Here is a 26,455-nt window from a genome sequence, read left to right as displayed (position 1 = left end):
GTAAGCCACCCAGGCACCCCTTGGCTCTATCTTCAAGATATGTTCAAAACATGAGTGCTTCTCATCATTTCTACTGCTGTTACCCTGGTCCAAGCCAGCAATAGCTTCTGCCGGATCTTTTTACTTTTCCTTTGTTCCCTTTCAATTCATTCTCAACACAGCATCCAAAGCGATATTAAAACATTAAGTTAGATCGATGTCACTCCTCTGCTCAAAGTGAAATTCTTTGCAAGGACCTACAAGGCCCTCGATGCCTCAGCCATTCTCTAACTTAATTCCCACTATGCTCCTCCTCTACTCCTACATGGATTTACCAGTCCTCCAATTTGCCAATTAACTCCAGCATCTCTTTCTCACGAGCCTTCTGTGTACTCCATCACACTGCCTACATTCATAAACCCTCTTTTTGTTTTATTGTCACCTCCACACTTACTACTATGTAATAACACAGTATGTTTTACTTATTTTTCTCTATTGTCTCTCTTCCCCATGAGAGTAGGGATTTTTGTCTGTTTTGTCTATTGCTATATTCGAAGCATTCAGAACAGTGCCTCACGTAGTGGACGCTCAATAATTATTTGTTGGTTATTAATTGTGAGAATCTCTGTACCAAGGGAGCATGACAGTACGCAAAAACGGAGAAAGGCCCTAGATAAAACACCTTATTTGCTTGTTGATGGCAAAACAAAATTTGACCATCTTCCTAATCTTAAGTAAAAAATTCCTTGCTTTTTAATTGTTTTACATCTAACATGCTTTCAATCTCAGGGAAAGCATTCTCCATCATCCAAGCCTTATTATGGATCCCCCTATTTTCCAAATATCATTGCCTACATTTGGGAGCGCCTCTAAGTTACACAGAAGAAACTAAGTTCTGTTTTCAATTAAAAATTTCAGATCTTGACCTTTAGTGCTTAAAATACTAAAAAAAAAATCTTAAGATTGTAATATTTAATTCCAAGAGGAATTATGTAGTAATTAAATGTAACAATGAGATTGATGGTAATACACTATGCTAACATCAAATTTACATAAGTAAGAAGTAGTGTAAACTCCATTTTGCTCCTTTCCTCCGTTTTTCCCTTATCAGAAAGACGTACCCTGGCCTACAGGAGATGATAGCTTTAAATTAGTACTGGACAGATTAATGTTCTCAATTAGAAGGGGCATCTTGAATTCTTTGTCACCGCACTAGCCGGAGGGTTGTGGTTTTTCAACTCTATTCGCATTCGGGGTTAGCAGGGACCTGAATTTACCAGCCCAAGAAACTCCAAGAGGGACGTCCTCACTCAAGGATGACGACGGGAACGCGTCGGGGGGCGTCGCCCGCTCCCTCAAGGTCCCGGGGGAAAATCTGTGGTGTAGAAGGGATTCCACACCAACAGTGTGCGACGGCCTCCGCGCTCAGTCTGGCGGACTTGGTCTTCCGTTCTCTGCGGTCCGCAGGACCGGCTTCTCCGAGGAGGAGGCGGTGGGGCCAGCGCGTTAGCTGACAGCGCCTCCCGGCGTCCCGCAGCCCGAGCCGCGCCCCGGACCTGGGGTGGGGGAAGGGCGGCGGCGGCGCTCGCGCAGCGTAGAGTTTCCCAGAATTCCCAGCGGCCGCGGGGAAAGTTTACGGGACGTAGGCGGTGGTGGTGGCGGCGGCGGCGGTAGCGGTTACTAGGCGGCCCGCGGCGGACCATGGCCCTGGCCGGGCGTTTCTGGCCTCTGCTCACCGAGTTCTAGAGCAGCGTCGCGGAGTGGGCAGATTTCCGGGAGGGAACTGACAGCGACTAAGCTGTGGCCGGCGCGCTTAGCGCCCCGAACATGCGGCAGTCCCTGAGGGCGACCCCGGGCTGCGGAGAGGCGGCGGCGGCGGCGGCGGCGGCGGCTCGGGAGGGAAGGAGGCGGCGGCGCCGGCGGAGGTGGCGGCGGGGACGGCCGGCGCCCTGCGCGGAGCCTTAAAGAGGCTGCTTGGCGCGGCCTGGGGCCTCGTTGACAAGGATGCTGTCCCGAAAGAAGACCAAAAACGAAGTGTCCAAGCCCGCCGAGGTGCAGGGGAAGTACGTGAAGAAGGAGACGTCGCCTCTGCTGCGGAGTGAGTGTTGGGCGGGGCGCACCCATACCTGGCCCGAGCGGCTGCGGGGAGCCCGGCGGGGCGCCAGATGCGGCTCCCCGCGGCCTTTCTTTGCTGTTGGGCTCTGTGAAATACTGCTCTTGAATTTTTTGTGTGCCCGACGTGGTGGTCATCATTTGAAAGCCGATAAAGTTAAGAAACAGATTAGTCCCTCCCCCGTGGGCCTCCCTAAAAGCAATAAACTTTCCTGTCCTCTCGTAGCAGAGTGTTTCATTTTGATTACTGGAAGCAAGAGGTTCTTTCGGAAACACTTCGGTTGTTGATTGCCTGATGCTGTAAGGGTGAAAGTGATTAGACTGGGGCATAGTTTTTCCTCTTCTCGATACTTCGAGATATGTCTTGTGTTTGCAGACTTTTCGGGTGTCACTCGTACTTGCTGGAAGTTGTGCAAACTCGGGTAGAATTCCTTAGCCCTTTTGCTGGATGCAGAGGTGAAGAGGTGACAGTTGACCGTCGCTATTGTAGCCGCTACCCAAAGCCTCATCAATCTTAGATCTTAGAGAGCCAAAATCATGTGAATTGCTTCAAATAATACCCTCCCCCCCGACTCCAAAAAAGGCGAGGTACTCAAAATGATTTCTATAGTATTTTAGGAGAAATTGGCAGAAAGTTCTTTTTTAATAGTTTGTATTTCTCTTCATCTCCCCATCACTCTTCAATTTAAGTATTTGACTCTGATTTTTCAACTGAATCTTTTAAATTTTTGTTCGTGTGTTCAGAACATTTGTGATGTGAGGAACTAATATTTTGATGTTCATACTGCATTCTGGGCACTTGGTGTTAAGTGTCCTTGGAAGCTCGTAATAACCTTGTGACTTAACCATTAATTACCTCGTACTGTAATTGGGAAAGCTGTTCATAGAGGTTCCTAGTGTTTATCCAGGATCACACAGAAAGGTGTGGACAGCATTTTTTTTTAAGTTTAGTTATTTGTTTTGAGAGAGACAGAGACAGTGAAAGTGGGGGAGTGGCAGAGAGAGAGAGACAGAGAATCACAAGCAGGCTCCATACTGACAGCACAGAGGCTGATGCGGGACTCAGCTCACATAACTGTGAGATCATAACCTGAGCCCAAATGAAGAGTTGGACGAGACACTTGACCACCAGAGCCACCAGGTGTGGAGCATGTTTTTTTTTAAAAAATAATAACCACATCATCAGCTTGAGAGTTATTCTTGTATTTGCAGTCTTTCTTAGTAGAACATCAAAGTACATCAGATGGGTGTATCAGTAACCTGAAAATGGATTTTTATATATTTATTTTTTAAGTTTACTTAAGTAATCTCTACCCCCAATGTGGGGCTGGAAATGATGACCCCAAAATCAGGAGCTGATTGCTCTTCCTGCTGAGCCAGCTAGGTGCCCTTGAAAATGGATTTTTAAACCTTTTTTTAGCAGTTTATTTTTCAGTTACATATGCTCTTAGGTTTTTAGTTGCAGCTTGCAGTTTGCTGCAAATAAACTTTATTAAACATGACTTAAAATCATGAAATAAGTCTGCTGTACTTTAAAGCAAATAATGGTGTACTATTTTATTTTTTAGTTTCGAGTTTTGAGACTTGTTTGAATATTAATTTTCTAGAGTTAGCTTCTGAAGTTTATTAATATCGGTGCTCTCTAATTGTTTACTTAACTAATAAAAATGTTCAAATCTAGTTTTCTTATTGTTATAAAGTATTTGCTTTCTAACCTGGTGTGTCTAAGCTATTTAAGTTCTATATTCAGAAGTACTATATCCTGAAGGCCATTGTTCTACTGTTATCTTTTGTTTTGAATTATAATTACTTGTTCTTAAGGGAGCCATAGTTTGAGGCTTGGCATTTTTGAACTGATTCAACATTTGTGTGCCTCTTTGAAATGAGATCTTTTTATTTTTTAATTTTCATAGCCGAACTTTTGGCTTTCCAGCTATTGGTGTACTAGTGTACTGGTACTTCTGAGAGGAAAACAGGTTAATTATTTTAAAGTTTTTTTTTTTTTTTTTTTAAGAAAAATTTCTGAATGTTTATTTTTTAAATTTCTGTAAGAGACAGCACAGGTGGGGGAAGGGCAGAGAGAGAGAGGGAGGGAGACACAGAATCTGAAACAGGCTCCAGACTGAGCTGTCAGCACAGAGCTCAATGCAGGGCTCAAACTTGGGAATGGTGAGTTCATGAGCGAGGCTGAAGTTGGACGCTCAACTGACCAAGCCACCCAGGAGCCCCCTAAAGTTTTTTTTAAAAGAATCTACATATTTGGGAATAGCATATGTTTTGTTTTATTTTTGAAATTGTGTTTGCTTGAAAAAGGATTTTTGGGAATTTTGAAAATGAACTGAAATCAACAAAACAAAGAATAATCTTAAATTATACTTGTTAACTATTGATTTGTTAAATTGTTTCCTATTTTTACACATTTATTCATGAGTACTTCATTAACCATAATTAAGCTTACTGGCATTTCATCATGTTTTGTGTGGTGGTATGTAGAATACATTTGATTCAAAGTTTACACATAACCCCATTCATCCAAATTAGAATTTCATTTGAGTGGGAAAATATTAGTTAGCCTTAATTTTCAAATACCCAAGTACTATCTTCTTCAGTCAGAATTTTAAATGATGTGTGCTTGAGTCCATTGAAATTTTGCATTTTGGGGTAATAGGCGTAAATGAACAACTTTTGAAAAGTATTTATTTCTTAATGAAGTGGTCATTTTACTCTGTTTTATTGTAGATCTCATGCCTTCATTTATTCGGCATGGTCCAACAATTCCAAGACGAACTGATATCTGTTTGCCAGATTCAAGCCCTAATGCCTTTTCAGCTTCTGGAGATGGAATAGTTTCAAGAAACCAGAGTTTTCTTAGAACTCCAATTCAAAGAACACCTCATGAAATAATGAGAAGAGAAAGCAACAGATTATCTGCACCTTCTTATCTTGCCAGAAGTCTAGCAGATGTCCCTAGGGAATATGGATCTTCTCAGTCATTTTTAACAGAAGTTAATTTTGCTGTTGAAAATGGAGACTCTGGTTCCCGATATTATTATTCAGATAATTATTTTGATGGTCAGAGAAGGCGCCCACTTGGAGATCGTGGACATGAAGACTATAGATATTATGAATACAACCACGATCTCTTCCAAAGAATGCCACAGAATCAGGGGAGGCATGCCTCAGGTAACCTAAAATTATAAATCCTACATTAGATTTACTAACAATTAAAAAGATGCTCTTTTCTGGATTGTTTTGGGAAGCCAACAGACACTCCCAGAAAAATACTTTTCCATTTTGAAAGTTTTGTTAAACTAGCTTGCAAATAAGTATTAATCTATGCTGAGTGAAAGAATTTTGTGTCTCTTAACTCATTTTATAAAAACTTGGCACTTAACTGAATCCTTTCTAGACTGTTAACACTAAGAACCTTGAAAACCCAGGGAATTTAATGTCTACAATTGGGCTAAATGTAAGTTTAGGTTTAGTAGAATGGGAATGTTAGTGTTTCAAAGTAAGTGGACTTAAACTTGAGAGAAGAAAGGTGGATGGGAAGAATTGAGCATGGTAAGGGGTAGAACCTACATTTTTTCTTTTAACAAAAGTGCTTTCATAATTCGATAATTATTTCCCAGGTTGGTCAGAAAGACTTCTGTCAAATGGTTGTGTGTTAAGCCTGTCTTTTTTTTTTTAATGTTTTATTTCTAGGGGAGAGAGAGAGAGAGAGACAGCGTGAGCAGGGGAGGGTCAGAGAGAGAGGGAGTCACAGACTGAAACAGGCTCCAGGCTCTGAGCTGGCAGTCAGCACAGAGCCCGACGCAGGGCTCGAACCCACGAACCGCGAGATCATGACCGAAGTGAAGCCCCCCGGGCGCCCTTTTTTTTTTTTTTTTTTTTTTTTTTTGTTAAGCCTGTCTTTTGTTGTTGTTTTTGGAATGAACAAATATATTAGCCATATAATTTTTTTAAATATGCTTTCCATATTTGCTAACTTGGGGATATTTGTACAAGGAACAGAAGAGATAGGAGAAATGCACAATGCTACTTTTTTCCTGAAGTACTGGATTACACTAGATAAACTGAAGCAAGCTGAAAATTAAACTTTTTTTTCTGATTGGTTTTTTCTTGGTACTTGTAGGCCTTTAATCTTGACAGGATAAAATAAATACATAAGACATTTACTTTTTAACTCAGGGAACTTCAAACAAGGTGACTTAAAGATAGTTTGGAGCACGAGTGTAGAAAACATTTTATTCATTTAGTATTAATCATTATGTGTCTGGCATTTTCTCTGACCTTCGTGGTATCTGCAGTCTGTACCCTTATAGTATCTTATTTGGGAAACAAAACCAACATATGCACAGTAATCACTGAACAGTTGTTAAACTTTGTGGTACTAAGTACAATAGGGAGTCAGAAGAGATAGGGTAGGCTAGAATTTTTTTTTTTTGAGAGAGAGTTCCTGTGCCCATACATGAGCCGGGGAGGGGCAGAGAGAGAGAGAGGGGGACAGAGCATCTGAAGCCAGCTCTGAAGGGACAGCAGAGAGCCCATTGTGGGGCTTGAACTCAGGAACCTGTGAGATCATGACCTGAGCCGAATGTTTAACCAACTGAGCCACCTAGGTGCCCCGGGCTGGGATATCTAAAAGAATGATTCATTGAAGAGGTAGGACTTGAAACTGTGCTTTGAGCTTGGACTTTAAACAGGGACAGAGGAAGGTCATTGTAGGTGGAAAATTGGGAGTCTACTGGTGAAAACATAGTAGATATGTAAATCCAAAGAATGATGTAGTTCTGGTTTGAAGAAAGAAATATGTGAGATGGAATGGGGAGCTTCGTGGATCAATAACAGGCTGAAGGATTTAAACATGAGTCAAACAAAGCCATCAAAGATTTCAAAAAGACAAGTCATTTAATGTTTATTTCTTTTTGAGAGACACCGAGAGAGACAGAGCATGAGCAGGGGAGGAGCAGAGAGAGAGGGAGATAGAGAATCTGAAACAGGCTCTAGGCTCCAAGCTGTCAGCACAGAGCCCAAGGCAGGGCTCGAACCCACGAACCATGAGATCATGATCTGAGCTGAAGTCAGATGCTTAACCGACTGACCCACCCAGGTGCCCCTAAAAAAACTTTTGTAATGTTTATTTTTGAGAGAGAGAGAGTTGAGCAGAGCAGGGGCAGAGAGATGCAGACACAGAATCTGAATCAGGCTCCAGGCTCTGAGCTGTCATCACAGAGCCTAATGTGGGGCTCAAAACCACAAACCGTGAGATCATTACCTGAGCTGGAGTTGGACATTTAACCGACTGAGCCACCCAGACACCCCAAAAAAGTCATTTTACAAGAGCAGTGTGTAAAGATTATTAGTTGGACTAAGGATAGATGACTAGAAAAAAGTTAATTGCAGGTACCAGTGGCATGGGAGAGAAAAGGGCAAATCTGTGATGCTTTTGAAGGAAAAATGAGAATTCTGGTTTTAGAAGAAAGTAAATCACTGAAGTTTTAAAAATTGAGGAATAATGGAAAATACTTGGTAAAAGCTTATTTTGTGAAAGCTGACTTTGGAATCTCATTGGGACCGCAAAGAGCAGAGCTCTCCTAGGCATGTAGAAATGAGCATGGATGAATGCTTTGTTTATAAGATTTTTTTTTTTTTTAAGTAGTCTCTACTCTCAACGTGGTGCTCGAACTCACAAGCCTGAGATTGAGTCGCATGCTCCACTGACTCAGACAGCCAGGTGCCCCAGTGTCTTTTTGTTTTCAAAGAGCATCTAGGTCAAAGGATTAGACAGTTGCATACTTTGGTGTTTATTTTGGCTGTTTCTAATATTGAGTAATTTTAAACCTCAGGAATAATTTATCTAACCCAAATAGTAAGTTTTGAAAAATAAATTCATTTATTTTTTAGAGTGATAGCTGCTTGCTGTAGAAAGTTTGCAAAAAAGCAGAAAAATTAAGGGAAAGTGCCCATCAGGCCAGAGATTCATAGTATTTTAGTTAATTTCCTTCATCTTTTTTTTTATGGCATTCTTTTTTTTTTCACGTTGTGCTTACATTCTTATAGTTTCATACCTCTGCTATTTATTTGAATGAGTTTCTTTTTTTTCTTTAAAAAAAAGTTTTTATATTTTAACATTTATTCACTTTTGAGAGACAGAGAGAGACATGAGCAGGGGAGGGGCAGAGAGAGAGAGAGACAGAATCTGAAGGAGGCTCCAGGCTCTAAGCTTTCAGCATAGAGCCCAATAGAGGGCCTGAACCACAAACCAGGAGACCACAACCTGAGCCAGAGTCAGATGCATAATGGACTGAGCCATCCTGGCGCCCCTACTTGAATAAGTTTCTTAATATTATACACTATTTATGAGTAGTTTCGGTGACTCCATAATCAAATCCATAATCTTCCACTTGGTGCATGTTTGGAGATTATTTTAAATGTCAATGAGGACCTGACCTCAGCTGCAAGCATTTAGGAAGGGGAGAAGTGGGACCCATCTGCATTGATGGGACTTGGCCACAAATGGGATATGAGAGATGAGGGAAAGAGAAAAGTCAGGTAGGATTAGCATAGCCCTTGGCTGCATAGGAGGTCCTCCAAATATAAATGGTTGACTAAATGAATGAGTCCAGGATTTCATATCTGGAGACTTAAGACAGTTTTGGTCAGCTGAGGGGTAGCAGGAATAATAGAACTCCTAACATTTTTCTGTCTAAATATAAGTATTTAGAATTAATAATGCCACCAAGTTACAATACTGTGTTAAAATTCTGAATCACAAAATATCATTGAGTAAATACTGCAAGAACTGAATTTCTAGTGATCCTCTCTTAGTGGCAGTCTGACGTAGTTTTTGTAAGTTTAAACTTAATTTTTTTTTAAGTTTATTTATTTATTTTGACAGAGAGGGAGAGAGAGAATCCCAAACAGGCTCCACACTGTCAGTGCAGACTCTGATATACAGCTCAAATTCACAAAACCATGATATCATGACCTGAGCCAAAACCAAGACTCTGATGCTTAACCAACTGAGCCACCCAAGTACCCTTAAAGAATGTTATTTTTTTAAAAAAATTCTTTTTTAACATTCATTTTTGAGACAGAGAGAGTGCGAGTGGGGGAGGGGCAGAGAGAGGGAGATACAGATTCTGAAGCAGGCTCCAGGCTCTGAGCTGTCAGCACAGAGCCTGATGTGGGACCAAACCCTACAACCAAACTGTGAGATCATGACCTGATCTGGAGTCGGACACTTAACTGACTGAGCCACCCAGGCGCCCCAAGAATGTCATTTTAAAAAAAGACTTGTATTTATTGGAGCAGTGATCATATACTTGAGAAATTTCACTTACTAACATTTTCTATCAGGGCAATAAGATTTAATGTTTTACCTTTTAGGAAAAAAACAGTTCTTCTTTGAAGGAGTCTCTTAAGTGTCAGGGAAGGACTAAAAATCAATTATTAACCAAGCAGTAAAGCCTAACAGTTGTGTTTTTCAGAAGGAAAAAAAACTGAATATGAAGAAATAGCTGGAAGTTTCTTGTATTTATCCTGAAAAGACTTGAAATTTAATTATATTTTCAAGATTTATGCTGACAGTAGTTCAAGGAATTTGAGGGGAATGGAAAGGAGAAAACAAGTTTGTGGGAGGATAAAGATGTGCTATAGACAGATTTATTTCCACAGCCCTTTTAAATTTTGATTGCTCTTCCTAATGTAGTAAACATTAAAAAGATGTGGACAAAAAGAGTTTTGTAATGACGTAATGAAGTAGTATATCCTGCCAGTTACTTAGACTTTCAGGAAACACCTAATCTCAAGGGTTTAAATCTTACTGTTTTTGGCAGAAGCCAGAAACAGGTTGTATAAAGATTTTAGAGGGTTTTAGGGCCTAGCAAGTTCTAGGTTTAGCTGTGAAATTTGACCTTTAACGTTTTGGCCACTGTACTGGTCAGGCACCTAATCTTTGTGCCAAAGGAAAGAATTCTACTGTGAACGGGAAGTCTTTAGTTGGAGTACTAATGGCAGAATGAATTCCTTTGTTTTGCATTTAAATAATTTAGTTCTATATAGGTTTAAATAAAAGACTTTTAAAGCGATTGATTGGGAAAGAGAGAGCATGCACATAGGGAGAGGAGCAGAGGTAGAGAGAGAGACTTTTAAGCAGGCTCCGTACTCCCTGCAGAGCCTGATGCAGGGCTTTATCCCATGACCCTGGGATCATGACCTGAGCCAAAATCAAGAGTTGGATACTTAATTGACTGAGCCACTCAGGTGCCTGAAAACTTTTATTATTTATTTATTTATTTTAAAATGTTTATTTTTGAGGAGGGGGGTGAAGGTGGGGAGGGGCAACGAAAGAGGGAGACACAGAATCCAAAGCAGGCTCCAGGCTCTGAGCTGTCAGTATAGAGCCCAAATAGTGGGGCTCAAACTCACAAACTGTGAGATCATGACCTGAGACACAGTTGGACACTTAACTGACTGAGTCACCCAGGTGCCTCAGTGTTTATTTTTGAGACAGAGCTCACACATGAGTGGGGGAGGGGCAGAAATAGAGGGGGACAGAGGATCCCAACCAGGCTATGTGCTAACAGCAGAGAACCTGATCCAAGGCTCTAACTAATGAACTCACGTTACCAAAATTGAATGAAAAGTGTCCGTGTTTACAAAAAAAAACACAAGTTATGTTTACTCCAGGAAATGCATAAATATTTAGTGAGCTCAGAATCATCTTTAAGGAGATGTAAATAATCTTTAGGGACACAACTTTGTAATTATTTTGCAGAGAAGGAGAAAAAGTAGTTGGCTTGGTTCAATGCTTCAATCTCTTTATCAACATCTTGATTATAACATGGGCTATGATGTTTAGTATTTATTATCCTGCAGCCTATGGACCTTCCTTAAAGTTCCAGATTCCATTTTATTCTCTGTAGCCCCTACAAAATTAGCAAACCAGAATTTTTGAGCTTTGTCTGTAAGGGCAGATTTCACAGATCCTTTCCTGGTTGTGTGAGATTAAATTCTTTGGCAACGTACCTAGTAAGTCTTGGTGGAGAGACAAAATAATATCCTTGTGTTACCCTTTATCCTTGTGTTTGGGAAATAATGTATTTAGCTTATGAATGTTTTACTTTATATATATAAATGGAAGATGTTTATATGAAATAGAAATTATTTTGAGGATTATGAATGCCACTCATTCTTTTCTGAGACTAATTGAAATAATGGAAAACTAGTGTTTTTTTTCCTTGTATCTCAGAAACAAGTTCTTATTTTTCCACTGAGTTCAAAATTGGTGGCTGGCTTTTTCTTTTATTAATGGTAGTCATATTTTTTCTTTGAAGAATTAACAGTGGATTTTTTATGTGACTACTTTGTTAGTAATAAATTTGTCATTTGACCATATACCAACTCTATGGTTTTGGTAAAATGTTACTTGAACCTTTGTTTCCTCATCTGTAAACTGGTAGGATACTGCTACCTGTAGAGTTATTTTGAATATAAAATACTACATTTGGAAAAGACCAGGGACAGAGGAGACACCAATAATTGTTAGTGTCCTGCCCTTTGTAAGAGTGTTATGTCTTATGTTCTCTTCTATGCTTTTTCCAGAGTTGGCCTGTTTGGTTATTGAAGTTTCAACTTTCTGGGTGAACAGAGGTCTCATGTGTAAAAGCTTGATACAGCTTCTTCCCCCCTGTCTGCTGGAACTATTTTATTACTAGGAATGTTTTGTTTTAAATCTGTGGCTTTTAGTCCTTTTGTACTGTACATTCTTCTCTCAGTAAGTTTTATAAAATTATCCCAAATAGTTTGAAAAAAAATTAGTGCACATGGTACTTTCAGGAAGTATAGGTGGGTGTGTCATGAAAAGGTTAGGAATCATTATGGCATTGGTAAAGTTGATGAGCCATTTTGGAACTTTGTGGACATCTTGGCTCTCTTATCAAATTGTTGCATTTAGTTGTCATGTCTTCTAGTGTTCTTTGGTCTATGACAGTTGCTTAGTCCTTTCTTGTTTTTCATGACCTTGATGGTTGTGAGGAATACTTGTCAGATATTTTGTGGACCATCTTTCAATTTAGATTTGTCTCCTGTTTTTCTCATGGTTAGAGTGGGATTTTAGTTTTTGGTAAGAATACCACAGACGTGGAGTATCCTCTTCATGTCAAATATAGGGAGGTACATGATATGATATGACATTACTGGTGATACCAACGTTTGTACTTGGTTAAGATTTGCCAAGTTTTCTCCATTGTAACAAATAACCAACACTGTGGGTTTGTTCTTCCAGTTTTGTCTTCATCTTTTCCTGAGCACAGCTTTTATCTTTGTTGTCTTCCCATCTTATCTTTGGGGTTCTTGCTTTTCTTGGTGGCTTGCCTTCAGAGAGTTGATTGCTTCTTTTTTTTCTTTGAATTAATGGGAGAATATTTAGTTGCATTTTTTTTTCTCTGCTTTGGGACATTTTTCTGAATGTTCATTTTAATAAATTTGTACCTTTTTGCAAAACTCTTTAATTTTTCTTAAGAATTGAAGTTATGCTCTTCTTATAATACATGTTGAATAAATTGAGTTTTCCTTTGCCAGTTGTTTGAAATCCCCTCCTAAGACTGCTAGAGAGGGTGGAAGGTTGTGGAGGGAAAAGGAGAAAATACCAGGATAGTGTTTTGGCTAACTAATTTTGCATTATGCTCTGTTCTTATCTCCAGTACTTTCTTTACTGTTCTTATTCTGTCTCAGATGTGTTTGGCAGGTATTACATATATATTGAATCTAAAGGTTATATCTCTTTCCGTTTTTTAAAGTTTTTGTCAAGATAATTGTAAATTCACTTGTAATTATAATGTTGTAAGAAATAACTTAGATCCTCTGTACACTTCCCCCATTGCTAACACTTCGCAAAACTATAGTATAATATAGCTAAGATGTTGACCTTGAAACAGTTGATTCATCATGTTCATATTTCCCTAGTTTTACTTGAACTCATTTGTGTGTAGTTTTACAGTTTATCACATATAGATTTTGTATTGAACCAGTACCCCGTAGTAAAGACACTGAAGGGGCACCTGGGTGGCTCAGTCGGTAAAGGGTCCAACTTCGGCTCAGGTCATGAGTTTGAGCCCCGCGTCCGGCTCTGTGCTGACAGCTAGCTCAGAGCCTGGAGACTGTTTCAGATTCTGTATCTCCCTCTCTCTCTCTGACCTTCCCCTGCTCGTGCTGTCTGTCTCTCTGTCTCTGTCTCTCTGTCTCTCTCTCTCTCACAGAAAAAAAAGAAAAAACACTGAACAGTTCTGTCACCACAGGGATCTTTTATGTTTGCCCTTTTATAACCACACTCACCTCTCTTTCCAGCCTTAGCAAATAATCACTAATCTGGTCTCCATTTCTAAAATTTTATCATTTCAAAAATATTACATAGATAGAATTATACAGCTATTAACCTTTTGAGATAAATTGTCATTTTTCACTCAGCATAATTCCCTAGAGATTGCTAGAAATTGTTATATGTATTATAGTTCCTCTTTTTCTATTACTGACTAGTATTCTGGGGTATATATCTATCAGTTCGTTTAACCTATTCACTTGTTAAAGAATCTGGGCTGTTTCCAGTTTTTGCTTATTATGAATAAAGCTGCTGTGAACATTTGTATACAGCTTCTTTTATGGGTTACACTTTTCAGCATATGATAAGAACTCTGCCTAAGGTAAGGTCACAAAAATGTATCCTTTTTTTGTTTTTAAAGGCTTATAGTTTTATGTTTCATGGTTAGGTATATGATCCATCTTAAGTTTATTTTTATAGAAGGTAGGATGTATAGATTAATTTTTTTGCATATAGCTGTCCAGTTCCGACACCATTTGTTGAAAAAACTATCCTTTATCAAATTGCTTTTTCATCTTTGTTAAAAATCAGTTGATTGTGCATGTGTAGGTATATTTGAGGATTCTTTGTTCCATTGATCTTTTTGTCCTTTGCTAATACCACACTGTCTTGATTACTGTATCTTTATAGTAAGTCTTAAAATCAGGTATTATGAGGGGAGCCTGGCTGGCCCAGTCGGTAGAGCATATGACTCTTGATCTTAAGGTCATAAGTTTGAGCCCCACTATGGGCATAGAGATTATTAAAAAACAAACAAAAAGGTAGCTTGAAGCCTCCAACCTTATTCTTATTTAAAAAAATTTTTTTGGCTTCTCGGGGCACCTGAGTGGCTCAGTTGGTTGAGTGTCCGACTTCAGCTCAGGTCCCGATTTCCTGGTTTTTGAGTTCGAGCACCATGTCGGGCTCTGTGCTCACAGCTCAGAGCCTTGAGCCTGCTTTGGATTCTGTCTCCCCCTCTCTGCCCCTTTCCTGCTTCATCCTCTCTCTCTCTTTCTTTTTCAAAAACAAATAAACATTAAAAAAATTAAAACAAAATTTTGTCTTGGCTTCTCTGGTTCTTTTGTTTTTCCGTATACATTTTAGAGTCTGCCTATTTCTGTCTGTATCCACAAAACTGCTGCAATTTTGGTTGGGATTATCTTAAAGGTCATTTCAGGAAGAGTTGGCATCTTACCTGTATTGAGTCTTCTAGTCCATTAACATGATAGGTCATCTTTCAGTTCTTTTCATCATGTTTTGTAGTTTTCAGCATACAGATTCTCCATGTAATTTATTGTCTGTATTTTGTTTTATTTATATGTAAATATTTGATTTTTTGGAGCTGTAATAAGTGGTATAATTTATCTCCAGTTGTTAGTATACAGATATTTAATTGATTTTTGTATGTTAACCTCATATGATGCTACCTTGATAAATTTACTTAATAGTTCTAGGGCACAGCTAAATTATATTTAAGAACTCATAAACCAGAAATCATTTTACAAATTTATTTTTGCTGTTTTAGGTGAAATGTCAAATCTTAAATCTTGAGTGGGGTGAAATTTTATTTTCCTTACTTTTCCTTTAGCAGCATACATACTTAAGTGGCTTTGCTTAATAGTTAAATGTTTCTATAGCCTGGGGATGGAGGCATCAACCAAAAAAACCCAATTTCAAAGAGGAAGTCTAGTTTCCTCCCTTTTTTTGGGTAATTAAATATAGTAATACTAGTTTTATGAAAATTGAAAAAAAATTTTTAATGTTTTTTATTATTTCTGAGAGAGAGAGACAGCGTGAGCAGGGGAGGGTCAGAGAGAGAGGGAGACACAGAATTTAAAACAGGCTCCAGGCTCTGAGCTAGCTGTCAGCACAGAGCCCGATGTGGGGCTCGAACCCATGAATCGTGAGATTGTGACCTGAGCTGAAGTCGGCCACTTAACTGACTGAGCCACCCAGGCGCCCCCCCCCTTTTTTAAAAATTTTTTAATGTTTTTTTATTTCTGAGAGACAGCGTGAGCACGGGAAGTTAAGAGAGAGGGTGAAAATTTTTATTTATAATTATGAAATTATGGATTTTGACCAAAGAGTTTAAGCAGGATAGTTAATTTTGTAACTGTTTCTCAGATGGCATACTTTTAGCTTTGAATAATTGTTCTATTCTTTTTCTCTCTTTATCCTCAGGTATTGGGAGAGTTGCTGCTACATCTTTAGGAAATTTAACTAACCATGGTTCTGAAGATTTACCTCTTCCTCCTGGCTGGTCTGTGGACTGGACAATGAGAGGGAGAAAATATTATATAGATCACAACACAAATACAACTCATTGGAGCCATCCTCTTGAGCGAGAAGGACTTCCTCCAGGATGGGAGCGAGTTGAGTCATCAGAATTTGGAACCTATTATGTGGATCACACAAATAAGAAGGCTCAGTATAGGCATCCTTGTGCTCCTAGGTATAGTATCTCTTCTATTTTTAACTTTTTGTATTGAGGTTATTTATCTAATGTTAGACTTTGAACTCCTATTTTCATCAAAGAGCAAGGCATCCTGCAGTCTGATACTTGAAAGCTTTATTTTTCAAAGTTTATGACATTTTTCTTTGGACTTAGATTCAGTAATGGTTTTAATAACTAAAAAAAAAACCAACTTTTTTATGGCCTCCCAGCTGGCTCAGTAGGGCGTGCAACTCTTGATCTGGGGGTTGTGAGTTTGAGGCCCATGTTGGGTGTAAAGATTACTTTCAAATAAAATCTTTAAAAACAAAAAAGAATGGATGCCTGGGTGGCTCAGTCACTTCAGCGCCTGACTCTTGATTTTGGCTCAGGCCAGGATCTCAGTTAGTGACTTCAAGCCACACATCAGGCTCTGTGCTGACAGTGCAGAGCCTGCTTGGAATTCTTGCTTTCTTCTCTCTGCCCCTCCCCCGTGCTCTCTTGCTTGCTCACGCAGTCTCTCTCTCCCCCCTAAAATAAGCTTCATATATATATACGTATATATGTTTAATATATCTGTTTAATAAATGTAGCCAGTGAGAGGTGCCTGGGTGGCCATCTGACTCTCGATATTGGCTCAGTTCATGATCTCACAGTTTGTGGGTTGGAGCCCCATGTCTCGCTCTGCACTGAGAGTACAGAACCTGCTTAGGATTCTCTCTCTCCCTCTCCCCCCCCCCCCCCCCCCCCCCCCGCTTCTTTTCTCATGTCTCTGTCTGTCTCAAAATAAACATTAAAAAATTTTTTTAAATAAAAATAAATAAATGTAGCAAGTGATCCTTTGGGCTTATCCTATAGATCTCACACTTCTAGTCCTGTGACTGCTGTAGCCAGTTGTCACATATGGCTCTTGAGCACTTGAAATGGTAATGCAAATTGAGGTGTGTTGTATGTAAATGTAAAATACACCACTGGATTTCAAAGTATATAAAAAGCTAGTATTAGTTTACTAATGAAAATATTTCCTGTTAACTGTCTCTGAGATGTAAGATTAAAAATGGGTAGAATATCATCAGCATGTTGATAGATGTTCCTTAGTATCATGTAGCATAATACAGATCTTTGGTTATAACAAACTTTGAATTTTTTAGAGCCATCAAAATTGTTGTGAAAATAGATTTTAATATTATCACCTAAAAAACTAAGCTTTATCATTATTGTGTAGTTTTAATCATTTTACATTTTTGGATTTATTAATTCAACTTTGAAAAGTTTTTTTCCTTAGAGATTTTATTTAGTGGTACTCAATCATTGTTTATTGAACAATTGAAATTGTAATCCCTTCAAAAGAGCCAAACTGGCCACTCTACCTGTTTTGGGCTCAGTTCCTTCACCTACTCTCTATACCATTTCAGGCAAGCTGCTGTCTTCCCTGGACTCCATTTTCAGGCCTTTGACATGGGAGTAACTTTGAGTCCTTCCCCTTCTACCTGATCACGATTCCCACCCACGGGCAGGAATGAGTTCCACTTATTCCTGCTGTGTCCCAGCATCCTACACAGAGACAGGCACATAGTGGGGGCTCGGTGATTTTTACTGATGAATAATGATGGAAAAATGCAAAACAAAACAAAACAGAAAACCAAATGTGATGACAGATTGCTATCATGATGACTTTGTAGTCCCGACAACCAGATTTGAGAGTATATTGAGCTGAGTGTTTTAAGTTTGTTTATGTTACGAGAGAGTAAACGCACATGTATGCACAAGTGGGGGAGGGGCAGAGAGAGAATCCTAAGCACGCTCTGTGCTGAGGCCCACATGGGGCTCCACCTCAAATTTGAGATCATGACCTGAGCCAAAATCAAGAGGCAGATGCTTAACCTACCAAGCCGCCCCACCCCCGCATCCCTTGAGTTGAATTTTCTGTTTATCATCAGTAACCTTTATTATGGAATTGTTACAGTTTACAAAGCATTTTCACAACTGGTTTCTCTTAGCAAGTCTGTAGACATTAAACAGGAGGGAATAAACACCTTTCTGAAGCTCACATAGATCATGTTAATAGTTGTTTGTCTCTTGGGGCGCCTGGGTGGCTTAGTCGGTTAAGCGTCCGACTTTCGCTTAGGTCATGATCTCGCGGTTCGTGGGTTCGAGCCCCGTGTCGGGCTCTGTGCTGACTGCCAGCTCAGAGCCTGGAGCCTGTTTCAGTCTGTGACTCCCTCTCTCTGACCCTCCCCTGCTTACACTGTCTCTCTCTCTCTCTCCTAGAAATAAATAAAACATTAAAAAAAATTAAAAAAAAAATAGTTGTTTGTCTCTGTTATGCTAATCTTTATACAGAACTCTTGACTTACATTAGCTCATTTACTGTTGAGAACAACCGTCTTTGGTATGAATTTATTGCAATTTTACAAATAAGGAGGCTGAAGGTTAGAGAAGTGAAGCAGTTTTGCCTATATTCACATAACTTGGAAGGTGGCCAAACTGAGGCACCCACCCCAAAGCATATTTGACTTGAGAGCCGCAGTTCTTTTCCACCTCTCAGTTGCACTATCAAGGGATATTTTACTTTGTACTTACTTAAGAAAAAAGAGATAAGGATAAAATTCAATACCATTTGGATATTGATCTTTATTTTTTATTACTAATGTTTTTTAAAATTCAAGTTAGTTAACGTACAATGTAGTATTGGTTTCAGGAGTAGAACTCAGTGGATATTGATCTTTAAATTGTTAATCACAGGGGCGCCTGGGTGGCTCAGTCGGTTCGGTGTCTGACTTTGGCTCAGGTCATGATCTAATGGTTCGTGAGTTCGAGCCCCACGTTAGGCTCTGTGCTGCTGGCTTGGAGTCTGGAGCCTGCTTTGGATTCTGTGTCTCCCTCTCTCTCTCTCCTCCTCTCCAGCTTGCACTCTGTCTCTGTCTCCCTCAACAGTAAATAAGCACTAATATTTAAAAAATAAATAAATTGTTAATCACAGTCTAACATTTATTTTAATCCTAGTTTAGTATTGTAGTGACCTTTTCTGGTATACACATAAATATTTATGTTTGGAGCAGGCTCTTCTAGATTTGTCTCCAATTCTGAAATAGATCATTTTGGCCTTCCAGATTTCAGTCTTTAGCCTTCAGTTGGTTCAGTGCTTTTTCCTTAGCATTTTCCCATATAACAGCTCTCTCCCCACCTTGCTGTTCTCTCTGTCCCACCAGTTACAACATCAGAACTAATTAAAAGGATGGTCTTTTTTTTTTTTTTAAGTCTCTGTGATATAAAATGAGTTCTAATCAATTCCAACTTCCATAAGTTTATAAACACAGAAAGGAAATACTGTAGTTAATGTAGATGTTTCAAGTCCAGTCCTCACTCCTGCTGTACTACATATTCCAGATCTTCTTTTCAGCCTGAAGGAGGAAGAAAATATCCATTCTCATTTTGAGACAAACTACCAACGTTTCCAATCTGAATGTATAGCTAATTACTAGTTAGTACTGAAAATTATAATTCTAGTTTTAAGCTTCTGTATAAAGGTTATAATTTATCTCCACATTTTTTATAGCTTCCTTGAAAAGCTTCCTTGAAAAGACTAAATACCAGACAGAAGAAATCTCTTTAAAATATGTAAAGATTTAGCTTAGGTTTATATCCATCACTAATGACCTATTAGTTTCCAGGAGAAGGTAGATTTTACTTATCTTTTGGTATGGTCAAAAACAAAAAGCCCCATCTCTGTGTTTTTTATATGGTACAAGGAGTTCAGTTTAGGCAAGAGGCACATTGAAAAACATTTAAATATTATTTGTTCTTTATAATTTCTTGCTTAGATTTAGAGCCTTTATTCTGATGAATGTTGATTTTTTTTTTCTTAGCGTACCTCGGTATGATCAGCCCCCTCCTGTCACATATCAGCCACAGCAGACTGAAAGAAATCAGTCCCTGCTGGTACCTGCAAATCCGTACCATACTGCAGAAATTCCTGACTGGCTTCAGGTTTATGCTCGAGCTCCTGTGAAGTAAGTGAATTTATAGCACAGAGTTTTGTTGAGGGGTGAGTGGAGCCTGAATGGAATCTTTGAGCTACTTAACCCACATAGTACCATGTTTTTTCTTTTAATAATATTGGGCTTTTAAGTATTTTACTTGAAGAACAGCTGTCACAGGTTATAAAGTCTGAAGATCATTTACTAGAAATATAAGTTCTGCAAACATTTATTGAATCTTTGTGAGTAGACCTGTGCTATATTAGGGATACAGTGAGGAGCTTAATGTTCTCATAAGAGGAGATTAACTTGTATATAAGTGATACATACCTTGTAATAAAAATAAGGACCCAAGTCAGTCCTGGGTACAAGGAAGAAATAGCAGTATACAAGGATGTTGAAGAAATAATATATGTAGTGGCTGTAAGTTCTGAGATGAGATTGAGTTTCCTGATACTTTGTAGGTATGTAACCCTATGCAGAGTCCTTAACTTAGTTTTATCTTATGTAAATTGAGGATAGTAATAGTACCTATTCTTAAGGTTATTAAGATTTCAGTAAAATAGTGCATCTAAAGTATTTTTTATCACAGTGCCTTGTACATTGAGAACTTAGTAAAGATGATGATGATGATGATTATGATTGGGGACAGAGGTATAGAAAAGTAGTCAAGATCGCTCAGGAAGGAAACTGAGTCTGACTTCTGGCTCCATCATGTACTTATTACTGAATGACCTTGGGAAAGTTCCTGAAATTAGAATTGTTTTTCCTCTACTGAACTATGAAGGGAAAATGGTCACACTTTTTTTTTTTCATAAGTGGTCACACATTTTAAAGCACGTGGCATGGTGGCTGCCTTGTGTAAGCACTTAATATGGTTTCTTATAACTAGTGGAGCTAGAAAAGCTGCATGGAAGAAAATACTTGGGCCAGTTTTTAAAGATGGCTGTGAATTTGCCAGGCCTTTCTCATCTGGGAAAACGAAAGTAGGTACTCAGATCAGTACCCAATGTGATAAGTTTAGTAACATTGGTATATACAAAGTGCTGTGATTTCAGAAAAGGGGGCATTTGAAAGTAAATAGTTATTATCCAGTGCTTCCCATGTATCTTATGGTGCTAGCTTTTACCTATGTTATCTCATATAATCTTTCTAAAACCATTTTACAGGTTAAATGTTTTTTAAAAAATTTAAAAATGGAGGCTTTATCTTTGCTAAGACTATACAACTATTAAGTGGTAGATTTCAGACCTTTATCTCTAGTTGCAAAGATCATGCTCTTAATTTTTGTCATTAATAATGCTCTTAATAAATTATTATATACTGAGCAGCTAATAAATTCTTGTTACTTTGCTAGGCATTTCACACATAATAATTGCATGTACTTTTAACAACTCTGTTAAGGTAACATTTAGTTATATGTTTTTGTAGTCTTACTCCTCATTTCCTTTTTGTATTTCAGAAACCAAAATTACCATTATAAAATAGCCTAAATAAGAGTTTTAGAGAGTATTAGATTATTGGGCATTGAATTTGGAAAAAAAAATTAATTCTTTGATATTCAAGTCAAAGGAATGTAAAACCTTTCATAGATATTTTTTGAAATAGTAACTCTTCTCCATACTTTTAAAGGATGATCACTGAAATAAAATTTGCAGAAGGCTAAGCCAACTCTGATTTAAAATTTTGCTGTGTTATGTATTTACCAACCGTGTGTGTGCACGTGTGCTCAATCATGCATATGTGTATGCCTTTAGCCTAGAGATTTTACACGTTTTCCTTGGTTAGAGCCATTTGTTTTTATTAGCTTCTATTCAGGCTTTTCATCTGAATAGTTGGTAGGTTACCTCAAGGATCTCTCTCATAATTATTTGATCATGATTCTGCTCATTTAGACCACATTAACATTCTCATAAAGTTATTGGTCTTTTATTATGAATTTTTATTAATTTTTGGCCAACGTAAACATTGTTCTCAGTCTGTAAATTCACAGCTGTTATTCTGTGGTCTGATGTGGAGATAAAACAATCCTGGAGGGTCTTTGTTTTTCCCCCCTAAGTAAAATTTAAGCCTTGACAATGTTATTTTTTAAAAGGTTTTAATTATAGATCTTAGTTTGCATGATATAAACAATACTTTTCAAAAGTTTGGTTTTAATTTATCTGAAGTTAGGTATATAATTATCCATAGACATTTAGTTTGGTTTGGTGTCAGGGCCAGCCTACTGAAGCCTCTTTATTTGATCGTCATCTATATAGTATAGGAATGGAATAAGGAATCTTGGCAGATGGACTCTTCTTCCCTTTATTCCTCTTTTTTCACTCTTGGTACCAGTTGACCTATCACTGGAAGAATATGTGCCCAGCTGTTAAATTTTGTTATTTCTGTTGACTGTTCTGTCAACAAACGATGAGTTCTCTATGAAGTAGATAATGGAGAATCATTTATCTATCAAAGGAGAGGTTTTAGCCAAAAAACTACCATCTTTGTTTCTTTTGTTAACAGTTGCCAATCTAACTTCCTGAAATTTAAAAAATTCTGTCTCTAGCAGTAATTTACCAAAACAATTTTGCACATACTTCCAGAATTTGACTTAGAAACAGATAATGTTCTAAATTTTTGATGAATTTTAGTAAAGTTGTATTTCTAAAGTATTTCAGAAGTCTGTAATGCATCATATGACTGTAATCAAGCTGAACTATAGAATAAATCATAAGGTTTAATATATAACAGGGAAAAGACCATCAGGAACATATTTACTTTCCATTATTCCTCATACATGTATACCCCAACACCAGTTCCAACAGCACTGTTGTGTGTACTGTATTTTATTCCTCATGGCTTGGTGGGCCTGCAGTGTTGTCTTGCCCCAGCGCTGGGTGTGGGTAGAATGTTACAAGCAGGACAGGCACAATGAAGGGACATAGGCTGCATGTCCCTGGAGCTGTAAATAGTAGGACTTTTGGCTCCTTAAAGACAGCATCCACTGGAGTATGAACACAGTTTTTTTGGTAGGATTATAGCAGTTGATGTTTGCATGCATAGGTTATTTATAAGAAATATTTTAATAAAATACTGCCCTAGGAAAAACAGCAAAAAGATAGTTTTTACTATCTATAGTTTTCAGCCTGTTTTCTGAATGATTTACCTGTATATTATACAAGTGACTAAAAATTAAGCCTGGCGAATCAGGTAATTTGGCTAGTTAAGAAGGAAAGAATGGGAAATATTTACTTTTCCTAAGAAACAAAAACAAAACATGCATATTGGGAAGTTTTATATGAGAAGGGAAGTAACCCCATAGAAATAGGGGACGGGACTTTGGACTGGAAATTGGCAAATTGCATACTTTTCTCATCTCTGCTGTTCTAGAGTGCTTTTTCTTCTTCCCAAAGGATTTTCTGTAATTATTCTCATTTTGTTGCTTCTACCCTTCATCCTATTCTTGATGCTTATTGCTGTGATAGGGAAGTCAGAAAATTGTCTGAAGCTATTTCTTTTTCCTTTTTTCAAAATTTGAATGCTTATAGAGTGATATTCCTATCTTAAAACAATGTGATATTTAGTAATTTATCTTCTCCCTTTTCCCTTACTAGAAGGTACACAGATGATAAATGAGCTTTAATGTTCTTACAGTTCAACTGTCACACATTTAAGCATCTTGAATCAATAGACATTGCTGAAATGCCTGTTAGCTATGGAATTCTGACTTAAAGGTTTTTTTTGCTAGGAATCATGAATTTGTTTCAAACAAATAAGAAAGATCTTAAGCTACATGCATGGCAGAGGTTCTAGGAAATACCTTGTAACTGTTATTTCATAGAGGCTCCTTAAATATTTCTTGTAGTATCTCTTTTAAATCTTTCTACCAAGTATATCTGTTAGTAGATTTGCAGCACTCAAGTAATTAAATGGGTAAATTTAGGATTCCCAAGATCTATTTACCTTGTGGTTCTGCATTTTGTGCTCTTGGTGTTCCTGATCCTTGTACCCAAGTTGTACGGAAATATGTCAGCGTGCCAAACACAGTATGCGGCTTTTACTGACTGCTTATTATTTGTTTACAGTTTCCCCTTTTAAAAACATATTAGATGATACTTTGGAATAAAATGGTAAATGAATTACCAAAGAATCATTGAGTAGGAAATATAAATAACTATTAAAAATAAATTTACTAGAATTTACAAAGCTTCCTATTGTATCTGTTTTCCAGTATGATTTGAGAAGTAGAACTTAAGTATCACATAAGTATATGACTTGCTGTAATTCAAGCTCTTTGTCTAAACTTAACATTAAAAACTCTTTCTGTCTTTCTTTTTTAGTCACTAAACAGTTTTGCAAGAGAGATATAGCCTCTTTAGGTTTCAGTATTTTCATCTGTAAAATGGGAAAATTAGGTGATGTCTTCAGGTCTTAAAATTCAGAGTGTAAATTACTCTTTTTATTGCCTATTACTTCCCTCTCAGTACTGGGACCAACTTACCACAGAAGGACTAAAAAGCCTTCTAAGATATATGTAAATACAATCTTACATGAGTCTTTCTCCACACACTTCTACACTATACTTACTCTCATTTTGAAAAGAACTTATTCTGCCCTTTCTTCTTGAGTTTTTATGTTTTAATAGTGTATACTCACCTCAGGATAAAAGCCCTTGAATGATGGTTCCTCTTCATTCTCCTTTTAGTTCCTTGTTTCCTATAGTGAACAGCATTCTTCAGAAAGCTCTGTCAACACTAATGACTCAGTGACTTTGCCATTTTTACATATTATTTTCAAGCATAATGTGGTCTGAAGCATTCTTAAGTTGCTGATAATTAACTTTAGGTGAACTTATGAATAGCATGTGTGTTTTTCTGAAATTATAGAACCACAGTGGTTTGAAATCTGTGTTAATTGTTGACTAATGTTACCTTTAGAATAATCGATAAAGAAGTGGGTATTTTTAACTTAAATTGAAGTAGTATCAGCAGTTTTCTCCTCTCCCTAAAGAAATAGTATATTTAAATAAGTTAACAACTCAGTTATTTTTAATTAAAGCTTATGGTTTGTTAGATATAATCTTTATAAATTATTTGGTTGCTATAAATACCTATTTATGTATGTGTTGTGAACATATGCATGATTTTGTTTTAAAACAGATATGACCACATTCTGAAGTGGGAACTCTTCCAGCTGGCTGACCTGGACACATACCAGGGAATGCTAAAGTTGCTTTTCATGAAAGAACTGGAACAGATTGTTAAAATGTATGAAGCCTACAGACAGGCTCTGCTCACAGAATTGGAAAACCGCAAGCAAAGACAGCAGTGGTATGCTCAGCAACATGGCAAGAATTTTTAAGTTAATTTTTTAAAAATAAAATTTAGGTTTTTGTAAGGGCTTTAAAATATTTTCACAGAAAAAAACTGCAAACAAGTACTTTGGTTAATAAAGGCAGCTTTTTGGAAATGATAAAATTCTAATTTTACATGTATTTTGTTATTAAAAATATTATTTTATTGAGCAAAAAAATGTTTATCATTTTAAGAGCCAACACAGCAAACACTTCTTAAATGCTGTATATTAGAAACTGCTTTGAATATTCTCAGTGGAGATAAATGCAGCAAGAAATGTCATTATAACCAGATATTAAATAGGAAATGATCACTTGGTACACTCTTAAAGGAGCAGTACCTTTCTTTAAAAGACAGAACCTATGCAGTATTTGAAAACAGATGTGTACTGCTTTATAATGTGGAATATTGTCTGAAATCAGATGGTTTAAATACTATCATTGTGTAGTTCAAAACACAAAGAGGATTTGGGACCTTAATTGTGATACATTTCTATATATCATGCATAGGGTTCACCTCCTCACAAAATGTAAAGAACCCTTTTAAAATCTATTGAGAACGTATTTTTTTTGGCATGAAAGGGTAAAGGGCCTGTAATCTCTGAGTGATAAATTTAGGCACAAGGCCTTAGCCTGTATGGGAAAGGTGTATACAGCACTCAGAGCTGCTATCATTTCCTTACTTTTGGCCAGGGCCCTTACCGCATTTAGTAGCATGGCTCTGAGGAGACAGGGCAGGGTTCCAGACAGCATATAGCACACTGCCATCCCAAGGGACTGCATTGAGCTGCCAAAAATGACAATCAGGGATTCATTAAGAAATCTTGGTCATCAAATTGATTTCACATATTTTTTATCTTCTAAGAGTTGTCATGGAACTTAAGACCCATTTCCCTCCCAGTTTTTTTTTCCCTTTTAATAGTTATTGTTCATAATTAGTGCAGTACATTTGACTACAGATAAATTTATGGCACTTTTAGCCTATAAATCTCTAGAATTCTGTGAATTTCAACATAAGTTGAAGTAGCTCTTGTTATATTTACATGTGTTGTAAATATGTAAATATGTTTAGTTTAGGTAATCTTCCAAAATACAAAGCACTCCCGGTTATCAGTGAGTTTGAATTGATAAAATGTTGAAAATGTTAAATGTTTGATTTTATATAACAAGCTTATTAAATATATTTTTGTGGAAGTCGAATGTGTCATGTTTGAATCCACGTCTTTTACATAGTGCTGTAAATATTTGATTTTTCC

The 26,455-nt window shown here is 37.6% G+C and overlaps 1 protein-coding gene across 1 annotated transcript; it reads left to right on the top strand.

Annotated features, from left to right (window-relative positions):
* The first annotated feature begins 1,626 nt into the window (after positions 1–1,626).
* On the top strand, positions 1,627–26,393 carry SAV1 (salvador family WW domain containing protein 1). The gene is made up of 5 exons (XM_039217340.1): positions 1,627–2,077; positions 4,831–5,274; positions 15,635–15,905; positions 19,754–19,897; positions 25,006–26,393. Exons 1-5 carry the CDS (start codon positions 1,984–1,986, stop codon positions 25,205–25,207), a joined length of 1,155 nt encoding a protein of 384 aa, XP_039073271.1. The 5' UTR covers positions 1,627–1,983; the 3' UTR covers positions 25,208–26,393.
* Positions 26,394–26,455: the final 62 nt, after the last annotated feature.

The sequence above is a fragment of the Hyaena hyaena genome, unplaced genomic scaffold (assembly GCF_003009895.1).
Source record: "Hyaena hyaena isolate Hyena2069 unplaced genomic scaffold, ASM300989v1 scaffold_683, whole genome shotgun sequence".
In the NCBI taxonomy this organism is placed as follows: Eukaryota; Metazoa; Chordata; class Mammalia; order Carnivora; family Hyaenidae; genus Hyaena; species Hyaena hyaena.
This window is presented reverse-complemented; position numbering and strand designations above follow the sequence as displayed.

Coding starts and splice junctions, on each gene's coding strand:
- SAV1 (XM_039217340.1), top strand. CDS start 1,984: ATGCTGTCCCGAAAGAAGACCAAAAACGAAGTGTCCAAGCCCGCCGAG. Junction 5,275..15,634: donor TCAGGGGAGGCATGCCTCAG/GTAACCTAAAAT, acceptor CTTTATCCTCAG/GTATTGGGAGAGTTGCTGCT. Junction 15,906..19,753: donor AGGCATCCTTGTGCTCCTAG/GTATAGTATCTC, acceptor TTTTTTTCTTAG/CGTACCTCGGTATGATCAGC.